Source organism: Saccopteryx bilineata, chromosome X, assembly GCF_036850765.1.
Source record: "Saccopteryx bilineata isolate mSacBil1 chromosome X, mSacBil1_pri_phased_curated, whole genome shotgun sequence".
Taxonomy (NCBI): domain Eukaryota; kingdom Metazoa; phylum Chordata; class Mammalia; order Chiroptera; family Emballonuridae; genus Saccopteryx; species Saccopteryx bilineata.
In genome coordinates this window covers 146,494,755-146,507,566 of record NC_089502.1, presented here as the reverse complement: position 1 = coordinate 146,507,566, position 12,812 = coordinate 146,494,755, and the positions used below count along the sequence as shown (strand labels likewise).

At 52.1% G+C, this 12,812-nt stretch overlaps 1 protein-coding gene across 3 annotated transcripts in view; it reads left to right on the top strand.

Annotated features, from left to right (window-relative positions):
- GYG2 (glycogenin 2) overlaps positions 1–11,416 on the top strand; it is a 38,983-nt gene extending 27,567 nt beyond the window's left edge. For 2 of the 3 annotated variants that reach the window (XM_066248831.1, XM_066248834.1), the window contains 3 exons: positions 4,499–4,603; positions 5,779–5,886; positions 7,962–11,416. In XM_066248831.1, coding sequence (XP_066104928.1) covers positions 4,499–4,603; positions 5,779–5,886; positions 7,962–8,123 — 375 coding nt within the window. In that variant the 3' untranslated portion in view covers positions 8,124–11,416. The remainder of the gene's footprint in view (positions 1–4,498; positions 4,604–5,778; positions 5,887–7,961) is intronic. The other variant, XM_066248832.1, reaches the window with a different exon arrangement.
- Positions 11,417–12,812: the final 1,396 nt, after the last annotated feature.

The following is a 12,812-nucleotide window of genomic DNA, read 5'->3' as shown; positions in this document are numbered from 1 at the left end:
AGTTGTTCATTGATTGCTTTCTCATATGTGCCTTGACCGCGGGCCTTCAGCAGACTGAGTAAGCCCTCCACTAGAGCCAGTGACCTTGGGTCCAAGCTGGTGAGCTTTTTGCTCAAGCCAGATGAGCGCACGCTCAAGCTGGCAACCCCGGGGTCTCGAACCTGCGTCCTTCCGCATCCTAGTCAGACGCTCTATCCACTGCGCCACCGCCTGGTCAGGCAGATTCCAATCTCAGAAAATTCTTTTAAAAAGTGCTCTTGCACTTTCTCTGGCCAGAGAGGAAACCCCAGCATGGGGCAGAGAACATTTGAAAGTCTGAATCACGTGAGCATTGTGCAGACGGCATTTATTATTATTATTATATTATAATTATTACTGTTATTATTATCATCATCATTATTATTTCTTTGCTTGTTTCTGGAAGGAGGTTCTCGGAGAGGTGGTTTGCCCATCAGAGGTGGAGTTGGTGTGGAATATGGGGCTTCCTGTGTCTGTGAGGGGCGGGCTATTTGTGGCCCTGGCTGGGCGGGGAGTCCCCAAATGACAGCGTGTTGCTGGGTGCCTAGAAGGTTGCTCTGGAACATCTCGTCACCATTCCTGGGCTCCTCGCTCCTGTCCTGGTGGGGAAACGCCCGGTCATGTTCCCATGACCTCCAGGTGAAATCAGACGCCGGGTATATTGATGACCAAGGCATATTTTTTTTTTTTTCTGTGCATGAATGTGGTCCAGCCTCCTTAGGCGTTTTGGACAGAGCCTCCGTCACTCTCCGACGATGGAAAGAGTCCGTTTGGATTTTGTTTCCTGCACGTCCGGCCGTAATAACTGGCCCCAGATTCTAGCCTGTGGTGCCCTTTGGAATTGGTTAAACGTATCCCTCTCCTCGGGCTGTGCGTCCGAGTCTCTGTGCCTTATTTTATTTTCTGGCCCCGATCGATCGGGTTTGGTGATGTTTCCAGCTTGGCGTTGCTGTTTCCAGCATGAGGGGTTTTTGTTTTGTTTTGTTTTGTTTGGGGGGGGGTTTGGCCCCAAAGTGTCTCTCTTTCTCTCTCTCTTTCGCTCCAAGAGTCCTCTGAATTGTATCCAGTTCCTGAGCTTTTTAAAAATTATTTTCCAAGGTGACCCTAACTTGGAGCAGCGGCTGAGTCGGGGGAGGGGAGGGGAGGGGAGGGGAGGGATCAATGGAACCTTTATTCTCTGAAGATAAAAATAAACTTGAGTTTGCAAAAGCCCGTGGTGCTGCCAAGAACGATCCCAAACGTCTGAACATTGCGCCGGGCGATGCTTAAGTTCTTGTCTCGGAACTCTCTGTGCTTGTATGGACAAGCGGTGTATTTACTACCCATTGTTCTGTTTGTATTACCCGGCTTAATGTTTATTTAAAAAAAAACAAAAAAAACAACAGAAACAGAAATGTAAGCCAGCTGGTCTCGTGCAGGCTCATGTTCGGACTGAACTTCTTGTCCTCCTTAGATGACGTTTGTAATATTAGAACCTGTGTTCAAAGCTCAGAACGCGTATTGTTATTTCATTGTTATTTTTTTGTTTGTATTTTTTTGAAGTGAGAAGCGGGGAGGCAGAGACAGACTCCCGCATGTGCCCGACCAGGATCCACCCGGCGTGCCCACCAGGGGGCGATGCTCTGTGCTCTGCCCATCTGGGGCATTGCTCAGCAACCAAGCTCTTCTTAGCACCTGAGGCAGATGAGTCATCCTCAGCACCCGAGGCCAACTTTGCTCCCATGGAGCCTTGGCTGCAGGAGGGAAAGAGAGAGATAAAGAGAAAGGAGAGGAGGAAGGGTGGAGAAGCAGATGAGCGCTTCTCCTGTGTGCCCTGGCCGGGAATCAAACTCGGGCCTTCCATATGCCGGCTGGCCGATGGTCTCCCGCTGAGCCAGCCGGCAAAGGCCCTTTGTTTTATTTATTTATTTATATTTTTATCCAGTGACCAATTCTGAGTTAAACCCTTCCTTTGCCGGCAGTGATAAGAGTCTCGTGACCTCCCGCACGGACTCGATGGGCACGTTGTTTGTTGAGGCCAGTCGAGGTGACAGACACGACAGTTTCCGTCACCCTCGTCAGCCGCACCTTCACGGAGCGCTTCCTGTTTCCTAAGCCCCTGGCTGCCGCGTCTGCGCTCCACCCGTGATGATTAAACACGTCGCGTCTCAGAGCCCACGGGCTCCCTCTCCAGCCTCTCTCTCTGCCTCGTGTGTTTTCCGGCTGCAAATCTAGAAATGAGCCGCTGTCAGCCCCCCCGCGATGGTTTTTATGTAAGTTGCATTTTTATGAAAGTAGGCCAATGTACTCAGCGTCCGCTCCCGACCCACCACCAGCACCTCCGAAGTTGTTTGAGTGCTTGGTAGACGGTGCCTCAGATGCACTGAGGATGCAGGCTGCGGCAGACGGAAAGCTGTGAGTTCAAATCTCTGTCAAGGCGTAAAACCTCTCAGCAGGCACAGCAGCGATGAATCTCTTCCCCCCCTCACAGGGTGGTTGTGAAGATTATAAGGAATGACAACAAGCTTGCATGCATCATTAACGAACCAGGGACTACACCCTCATTCAAAAGGGCTGTCGTGGCCCTGGCCGGTTGGCTCAGCGGTAGAGCGTCGGCCTGGCGTGCGGGGGACCCAGGTTCGATTCCCAGCCAGGGCACACAGGAGAAGCGCCCATCTGCTTCTCCACCCCTCCCCCCCTCCTTCCTCTCTGTCTCTCTCTTCCCCTCCCGCAGCCAAGGCTCCATTGGAGCAAAGATGGCCCGGGCGCTGGGGATGGCTCCTTGGCCTCTGCCCCAGGCGCTAGAGTGGCTCTGGTCACGGCAGAGCGACGCCCTGGAGGGGCAGAGCATCGTCCCCTGGTGGGCAGAGCGTCGCCCCTGGTGGGCGTGCCGAGTGGATCCCGGTCAGGCGCATGTGGGAGTCTGTCTGACTGTCTCACCCCGTTTCCAGCTTCAAAAAAAAAATACAAAAGGGCTGTTGTATCCTCCTCTTCCACGTTTGGGGGTGACGTTATCGCCTTTCTTGACGTGTTCCTGTTCTTTTCGGGTTTTGCTAAGGTCGTTGAGACCCAAGAGAAAGAGTCTGTAGTTCCGTGCGCCCTCTCCAGTGTACGACCTAGAAAGAAAAATTGCCGTATTAAAAAGAAAACAGAGCGATATCACGATCACTCTATCCTCCTGTCCGTTTTGAAGATTTCTTTCCGCTGGATCTCGCCAGTCACGACTTTGGGGGTTCTCTAGTTTTTCCAGAAGAATTTATCTTTTTTTTTGTTTTTGTTTTTTGTTTTTTGTATTTTTCTGAAGCTGGAAACGAGGAGAGACAGTCACACAGACTCCCGCATGCGCCCGACTGGGTCTCCCTTCTTCTCGAGCAGCCCTTTCCAATGGTGCCTCTTTAAGAGAGAGAGAGAGAGAGAGAATCAGGGTCCCCTGCTGAAGCCAGCCCTGGTCCCCAACCTGTTGTTTCCTATGCATCTGGCTTGGTCCCACTTGGGGGACCATTAAGAATACAGAGTGTCCGTAAAGTCACGGTGCACTTCTGACTGGTCACAGGAAAGCAACAAAAGACGATAGAAATGTGAAATCTGCACCAAATAAAAGGAGAACCCTCCCAGTTTCTGTAGGATGATGTGGCAGCATGTGCGCATGCGCAGATGATGACGTCACACCTTGTCTACAGCGGAGCAGCCCACGGCCATGCCAGTCGAGATGTGGACGGTACAGAGGGAAGTTCAGTGTGTTCTGTGGCTAGCTACATTCGAATCCCTGACCAAAGTGCAACGTGAATATTCGTGCGTTTATAACAAAGTGCCACCACATAGGAATCACATGACTCGGTGGGATAAGCAGTTGAAGGAAACCGGCAGTTTGGTGGAGAAACCCCGTTCTGGTAGGTTATCCATCAGTCAGTGACGACTCTGTAGAGGCTATACGGGATAGCTACCTAAGGAGCCCTAAAACATCTGTGCGTGAGCCCACATTGAACTGCACTGAATAGGTATGAAACTGGGAGAGTTTCCTTTTATTTGGTGCAGATTTCACATTTCTATCGTCTTCTGTTGCTTTCCTGTGACCGGTCAGAAGTGCACCGTGACTTTACGGACACACTGTAGCTGTGGGAGGTCTTCCCCAGACGGTCGGTATCACGTCTTTGTGGAAACCCAGTCCAGATCCATTGGGGAGACCTGGCCTCTCACCAGACCCGTGGGGAATTGCGGTCGGAAGTGGCCGCCCGGCGGTTGAGTCACGCTGTGTCTCCTCGGGGCCGCGGGTGGTGAGAATCCGCTCGTCATGCTCCCACGTAGGCGCCGAGGCGATCAGCCCGTGGCGTCCGGCGTGGGTCCCAGATGCAGCCTCTGCGTTAAAGGTCTTCATCATCCGCCCAGATGCTCCCCGCGGGGGCGGAAGGCATAGGTGGGGTGTCTCCTGTGAAGCTGGTTCATTCGCATGAAGGTGGGCGCTAACCTGCCTTTGATGTTGTTGTTGTTATTTTTATAACAGCTGATCGGTTGGCCCGGAACCGAGACGTCTGCTGGGATGCCGTGGGACCCGGTTTCACCACCTTACGCCCCGTCCACAGACGTCACAGGGACCGTGACGGCCTCGGTATAGCTCCTTCTACACTCTTAGTGCCCGGCCGTCTCTCGCACTGGTCATGATCACCTCAGCAGGTCATGTGCCCACTGACCGCCCAAGAACGTGCCGTGGCATCTTTTGGACGCGTCCCACGGCCTTTCCTGATGTCCCGGGGAAGATGGGGGTGGGATTGGTCTGTTTGTACCTGGCTGTCCGTTCGGATGATGACATCCTCCACTGTGACGGTTTCCTGTTGGTCATTTGGTCACTCTCTTTTGGTCTCGCTTTGGGCAAAATTACAAAAGACAACAGACCACATCATTATGGCACATACGACTCCCTTAATTAAAAAAATAACAGCCTGACCAGGCGGTGGTGCAATGTATAGAGCGTTGGACTGGGATGCGGAGGACCCAGGTTCGAGACCCCGAGGTTGCCAGCTTGAGCACGGACTCATCTGGTTTGAGCAAAGCTCACCAGCTTGGACCCAAGGTCGCTGGCTTGAGCAAGGGGTCACTCAGTCTGCTGTAGCCCCCGGTCAAGGCACATATGAGAAAGCAATCAATGAAAAACTAAGGTGTCGCAACAAAGAATTGATGCTTCTCATCTCTCTCTGTTCCTGTCTGTCTGTCCCTGTCTGTCCCTCTCTCTGACTCTCTCTCTGTCTCTGTCACACAAAATAATATTAGTAATAATAATAAGAAGTCAGTCTGACCATCCAGCCCTTGTTAACATCAGTACTGAAGGAACATAAATTCTCGTTTTGTTTTTTTCCTAAATCTACGTCCCCGAACCCGGGCTTTGGTCACGATGTGTCTGAACCCGGACGGACTGTCCTTAGTAAGATGCCCCATAATCCTGAGCCCATGTAAGCGTGAACGCAGATGGGCTTTCTTACCGTCCCCGCCAGCCCATCTTGGTAAAACGTCCCCTACAAGCCGAGTGAGCCCGTCTCTGACGAGACACCGTTGACCCGTGGCGTGCAAACCGGAAGCATCTCATCTTCTGTCGGGAACGCTGGGCAGTTCTGGAAACGCTGGGATCGCAGCCGGGGTGGTGGTCTTTGCAGGGAAAGGGCCCGGAGCACGACCCCTCCGTCTTATCTTATCGTCACCGGGAAGAAAGAGTCTTGTGTGGTGGCCGTGAAGGCTACAGCCCTCGGGAGCCCACGCTGGACTAACAACAACTCATGGTTGTGTTTGTAGGAGGCGGTGGACCAGACAGGAGGTGACCCACTGGGTGGACCCGTGGAACGGAGCCAGGACCCCCCTGTGGACGTCCCCGGGGACCCCAGCCCTCGGGATGCACTGCAGGTGGTAACCCCATCATTTCCCTGTCGTGCTCACTGCTCACAGACACCTGCTGTTACCTCGAATTCCGCCAGGCTTTGTTGAACTCTCTTTCTGCTTCCCCCTCTGGGTCCATTCGTGCTCTCCCCCTCTGGCGTTCCCCTGGTTGACCGGTACCCTCTTCGCTCCTGTCCTTCACTGCCACGCCCTTCAAGCTCTCTCTCAGACCCGTCTTGCAAAGTTTAGTGGACACGTTGAGGCGCTCTGCGGCTTCCTGTAGGGCGAGCAGAGAAACCGTTGCCCGGCTAACCGCTGTGAAAAACGACTCGTCAGAGAATCTGGGGGGCGGAGGGTGGGTCTCTTGCAGAAGAATCTTTTTTTTTTTTTTGTATTTTTCTGAAGCTGGAAACGGGGAGAGACAGTCAGACAGACTCCCGCATGCGCCCGGCCGGGATCCCTTGGCACGCCCACCAGGGGCGACGCTCTGCCCACCAGGGGGCGATGCTCTGCCCCTCTGGGGCGTCGCTCTGCCATGACCAGAGCCACTCTAGCGCCTGGGGCAGAGGCCAAGGAGCCATCCCCAGCGCCCGGGCCATCTTTGCTCCAATGGAGCCTTGGCTGCGGGAGGGGAAGAGAGAGACAGAGAGGAAGGAGGAGGTGGGGGTGGAGAAGCAAATGGGCCCTTCTCCTATGTGCACTGGCCAGGAATTGAACCCGGGTCCCCCGCACTCCAGGCCGACGCTCTACCACTGAGCCAACCGGCCAGGGCCTTGCAGAAGAATCTTGTACTGACCGGGGATCAAACCCAGGATGTCCACATGCCAGGCTCTATCCACTGAGCCAACGGGCTCAGTGTAACATTTCAATGCCTAGGAACTCCCTGACCGCACATCTAAGGGCCCCCGGAGCAGTTGAGTGCAGAGCCATCTTGGAAAAGGAATTTTCAGTTTTGAAACTTCCTTGAGTGACAGGATGGGTGTGTTTGAATCCATCGTGTGTTAGTAAAAGCAGAGAGCAGACCTTCTATATCACGGGTCCCCAAACTTTTTACACAGGGGGCCAGTTCACTGTCCCTCAGACCATTGGAGGGCCGGACTATAAAAAAAAACAAACTATGAACAAATCCTTATGCAGACTGCACATATCTTATTTTAAAGTAAAAAACCAAAACGGGAACAAATACAATATTTAAAATAACAAGTAAATTTAAATCAACAAACTGACCAGTATTTCAATGGGAACTATGCTCCTCTCACTGACCACCAATGAAAGAGGTGCCCCTTCCGGAAGTGCGGAACTATGAGAGACACAGAAACTATCATGTAACCATGGGGCTCTCAACATCCTTCCCATGACACACAGCATGTGGAGACCTGAGGACTCAGCTTCAAAACCACGAAGTCACCGGCTGGGTCATGGGGTTGCCGGCTTGAGCGTGGAATCATAGTCATGACCCTGTGGTCACTGGCTTAATCCCAAAGGTCAATGGCTTGAGCAAAGGATCGTTCAATCTGCTGTAGCCCCCCAGTCAAGGCACATATGAGAAATCAATCAATGAACAACTAAGTAGTCGCAATGAAGAATTGATGCTTCTCATCTCTCTCCCTTCCTCTCTCTCTCTCTCTCTCTCTCTCTGTCACGAAAGAAAAAGAAAACGTGAACACACATGCACTTATATTTTATAACGCTTCAAAGATATTTAGGCAAAAGACATCTTACAAGAACAGTCGTTCTGAACTGAAGTAAAATTTATCTCCTCTTTCACGGTATGTTCTTTTTTTTTTTAATTTTTTTTTTATTCATTTTTAGAGAGGAAAGAGAGGGAGAGAGAGAGAGACAGAGAGGGAGAAGGGGGGAGGAGCTGGAAGCATCAACTCCCATATGTGCCTTGACCGGGCAAGCCCAGGGTTTTGAACCGGCAACCTCAGCATTTCCAGGTCGACGCTTTATCCACTGCGCCACCACCGGTCAGGCTCTGTTCTTGACAAATGAAAGCTCACAGTGTGTCGGGAAGAAAGGTGGCCGAGAGTTGAGATCCGCAGGCAGCACTGAGCGGCTGACCAGGGAGCGGTGGTCACCTGTTTCTTTGTCTTTCCCAGGTGGACCTGGCTGTCTCCGTGTCCAGGATCTCCATCGGAGAGAAGGTCAGGGAGCCCAGCCCGGAGGAGGAGAGGCGGAAGTGGGAGGAGGGCCACATCGACTACATGGGGAAGGACGCCTTCGCCCGCATTCAGGAGAAGCTGGACCGCTTTCTGCAGTAGTGAACCAGGTGGGAGTGGAGCACGGAGCGTGGCTCCGCGGTGTTCCGCCGTAGTAGACGTCCCCTCTGAACCTTTCCGGAGGGAAAAATCTGTCCCCAACCACGTGCCTCTATTTAAGGTTATTTAATGGTCGACCGACTTGAGTGCCTCTCACGCAAATAACGCAGACCCCCAAGAAGCCCAGGTCGAAGCCCCCTGCCGATCCAAGCTTCCCTGCCCCATCTTCCCGGCTGCCTTGGCAGGACAGGTCTCCTCACCTTTCTCGGCAAAGGGGTGAGGAAGAGACTTCTGGGAGAGCGTCAACAACGGCCAGGCCATGGAGCTTTGCCACGCTGCCTTAGACGGGCGCTTCAGTGCCTGCCCTACGTCGGGTTTAACGTCACCGCCGAACTTATTCTGTCCTTAAGCAAATTACAGTCTTAAGATATATTCAAGTACCTTGAGGACCCTCAAATATGAACACACCTTCTCTTCGGGAAGCACGCGGACACCTTGAGCGTGGAGTCTCGTCGTTGGGACTTTGCGAATGCGCGTCCGTTTCCGTTCCGCGTAACCCGACCGCAGGAAACCTCAGGCTGCCCCTGACGTCACACTCGTGTCCAGGGATATTTGAAAGAGAGATTCTAGCCGGCGTTGGGACGTGTGACCTCTTCTGAACGGAGTTAAGTTACCGGTTTCAGGAGAACCTGCAGGTTCGTCGACTCGGTAGTGTGCTGAAAACTCGCTCACGGTTACAGAAGAGAGTTTACTTGGAGGCAAATCTCACTACCTCAGTTCCCAATAATGTATCGAGTTCCCCGTGCTCCGGAACCCGCTTCAACTCAGCTCTTTCTTGGGGGCGGGGGGACTCTCCGTTTTATGAGACTGGGAGCTTTATCCCGGGGGTCGGGAAGCCCCGTCTTTAGAAGTGTCTTCATTTTGTGAATTCACGCCGGACATTGGAACGTCTCACAACGTTACAATTCTCTGGACACCACGGGGACGATGAAACACAGAACGCGCTGCATGGAACAGAAGGAAATGGTTTTGTTGTTTTGTTTTTAAACATCTGAACGGTTTATTCATTGTGCCCGTGCTATAAATTAGACTCGTGTTTGGGAGAAGGTCCGAGGGCGATGTTTAAATTCAGTGGGTACGTTTGGCTACCTGCTCATTCCCCGACGCTGTTTACCTTGGCTAACGGTGTATTACATCCATCTGCCCATTTATCCATCCACCCACCCACCCACCATCCATCCATCCATCCATCATCCATTCATCATGCATCCATCCACCCTTCCATCCATTCACCTATTCATCTGCTTGTCCATGCACCCATCCACCCATCCATCTCTCCTTCCATCCATCCATCCCTCATCCATGTATCCATTCATTCTTCATTCGTCCATCCATCCATTCATCTATCCATCCACCCATCAATCCATCCATCCATCCATCCATCCATCCATCCATCCATCCAATCATCCATCCATCCATCCATCCATCCATCCCATGTTTACTGACTTCTCTCTATCTGATAAGCACTGTGACATGTTCTAAAAACAGTCCAAGCGAACGCTGGCCATACAGCGTTCCTTGTAGTGTTAGCTTGTGCGAGGTGTGAGTTAGGGATGAAGGGATGCTTTCTCCTTATGTCCGGGTGCTGAACGCTCTGGAGCAGGGGTCCCCAAACTTTTTACACAGGGGGCCAGTTTACTGTCCCTCAGACCGTTGGAGGGCCAGACTATAAAAAAAAAATTATGAACAAATCCCCATGCACACTGCACATATCTTATTTTAAAGTAAAAAAACAAAACGGGAACAAATACAATATTTAAAATAAATAACAAGTAAATTTAAATCAACAAACTGACCAGTATTTCAATGGGAACTATGGTCCTGCTTTTGGCTAATGGGATGGTCAATGTCCAGATCCATATTTGTCACTGCTAGCCCTAACAAGTGATAGGACGTGCTTCTGGAGCTGTGACGCGTACGTCCTATGTCACCGGTAGTAGTACTGTACGTGAGCGACACCATACTTTACTCCTCTCACTGACCACCAATGAAAGAGGTGCCCCTTCCGGAAGTGTGGCGGGCCGGATAAATGGTCTCAGGGGGCCGCAGTTTGGGGACCCCTGCTCTGGAGTCTGGCTTCATGCTGTCTGTATGTTGCTACAAGGGTTCACGGCAAAGAGCCAGAGGGGGTCATAGCCTTTGGTGGGTTGGGTACGGTGCTGACCAACCAGGAGAATAATGCCGTAGGTTTCTCCCAGGGAAAGGATGCTGGTATCTGCTCTATGGTGCTGGGGTACGGAAAACAGGAGCCCGAGTCAGGCATCCTAGAGAGGGAAGCTGTCCTGATGAGCCCCGTTTAGCTTCTCCCGATGAGAGATCCCATGTTCACGGGTACCGGTTCAGTGGCTCGTGGAATACATTCAGCACGGGTGTCTGTTCTGTGTCCTAGTGATTCTGCTGGCTGTGGACGGACGTGGACGCATCCTAATTAAAATGTGATGAGGGCAGTGTGCCCCGCCTCCCGGTGTGGTGTGCGCTTGCACGCGCTCTGAGCAATCAGGAACAGCTGTGTTTCACAGACGGGGGGAATTGGGCTGCCTGTCTTTGCTCTGTAAGAAGTTTCTGTTTTAGCAAACAGGTTTTCCCAAATTGCTGGTAACGGTAAAGTGCATGGGTCCAGGGAAGCTGCCCTTTGGTTAGCATTAGCTTCATGTCACCATCCAACCATCTGTCTATCATCCATCCATCCATCCATCATCCATCAATAATCCATCCATCCCTCCGTCCATCCATCCATCCATCCATCCACCCATTCATCTCTCCTTCCATCCATCCATCCACCCATCCATCTCTCCATCCATCCATCCATCATCCACCCACCCATCCATCCATCATCCATCCACCCACCCACCCACCCATCCTTCCTTCCATCCATCCATCCATCCATCTGCCCATCTATCTGCCCAGCCAGCCATCATCCATTCATCATCCATCCATCCATCCACCCATCCATCCATCTGCCCATCTATCCGCCCAGCCAGCCATCATCCATTCATCATCCATTCATCCATCCTTCCATCCACTCACCTATTCATCCCGCCCATCAATCCCTTGTTCCATCCATCCACACATCATCCATTTATTCTTCATTCGTCCATCCATCCATTCACCTATCCATCCATCCATCCATCCATCCATCCCTTCATCCATCCGTCTGTCCATCCGTCAATCCATCCATCCATCCCTTCATCCACCTATCTGTCCGTCCGTCCATCCATCCAACCATCCATCCATCCATCCATCCACCCATTCATCTCTCCTTCCATCCATCCATCCACCCATCCATCTCTCCATCCATCCATCCATCATCCACCCACCCATCCATCATCCATCCACCCACCCACCCACCCATCCTTCCTTCCATCCATCCATCCATCCATCCATCTGCCCATCTATCTGCCCAGCCAGCCATCATCCATTCATCATCCATCCATCCATCCACCCATCCATCCATCTGCCCATCTATCCGCCCAGCCAGCCATCATCCATACATCATCCATTCATCCATCCTTCCATCCACTCACCTATTCATCCCGCCCATCAATCCCTTGTTCCATCCATCCACACATCATCCATTTATTCTTCATTCGTCCATCCATCCATTCACCTATCCATCCATCCATTCATCCATCCCTTCATCCATCCATCCATCCTTCCATCCGTCCGTCCATCCGTCAATCCATCCATCCATCCATCCCTTCATCCACCTATCCGTCCGTCCGTCCATCCATCCAACCATCCATCCATCCCTACATCCATCCATCCATCCATCCATCTATCCATCCATGCCATGTTTACTGACTTCTATCTGATAAGCACTGTGACATGTTCTAAAAACAGTCCATGTGAAGTTCAAGAACATCGTGATGACTTCTAACATCCGTCAGAGGTATGACACTGTACTGAAGAACACCAGTGTCCACACCTGCCCTGCCTAATGTCGGGATTCCAGAATCATACAAGTTCAGTCCTCGAGAACTGGGATTGGACCTATACTATCACTTACGTTGTGGGACAGAAAGAGAATTAAAAGAAAAAAATTTATTGTCCTAGGACTATGTGATTCTTTGGGGGCGGACAGAAATAACATGGGGAGCAGAAGCATGGTTTATTGAGGTTTACTGACATGGCCAGATGGGTTAAGGTGGACACAGCTTAATAGTTCTGTCTCTCCGAGTTGCTGAGTCACAGCCCACTGGTGTCACCATCTGGTTCGTGAAGGAAGGCACACGGACAGTGTTGGGGTGGCTGCGTGTCTGTGTGGAATTTATTTTGTATTTTTCTGAAGCTGGAAACGGGGAGGCAGTCAGACAGACTCCCGCATGCGCCCGACCGGGATCCACCTGGCATGCCCACCAGGGGGTGATGCTCCGCCCATCTGGGGTGTTGCTCTGTTGCAACCAGGGCCATTCTAGCACCTGAGGCAGAGGCCATGGAACCATCCTCAGCACCCGGGCCATCTTTGCTCCAATGGAGCCTTGGCTGCGGGAGGGGAAGAGAGAGACAGAGAGGAAGGAGAGGGGGAGGAGTGGAGAAGCAGATGGGTGCTTCTCCTGTGTGCCCTGGCCGGGAATCAAACCCGGGACTCCTGCACGCCAGGCCGACGCTCTACCACTGAGCCAACCGGCCAGG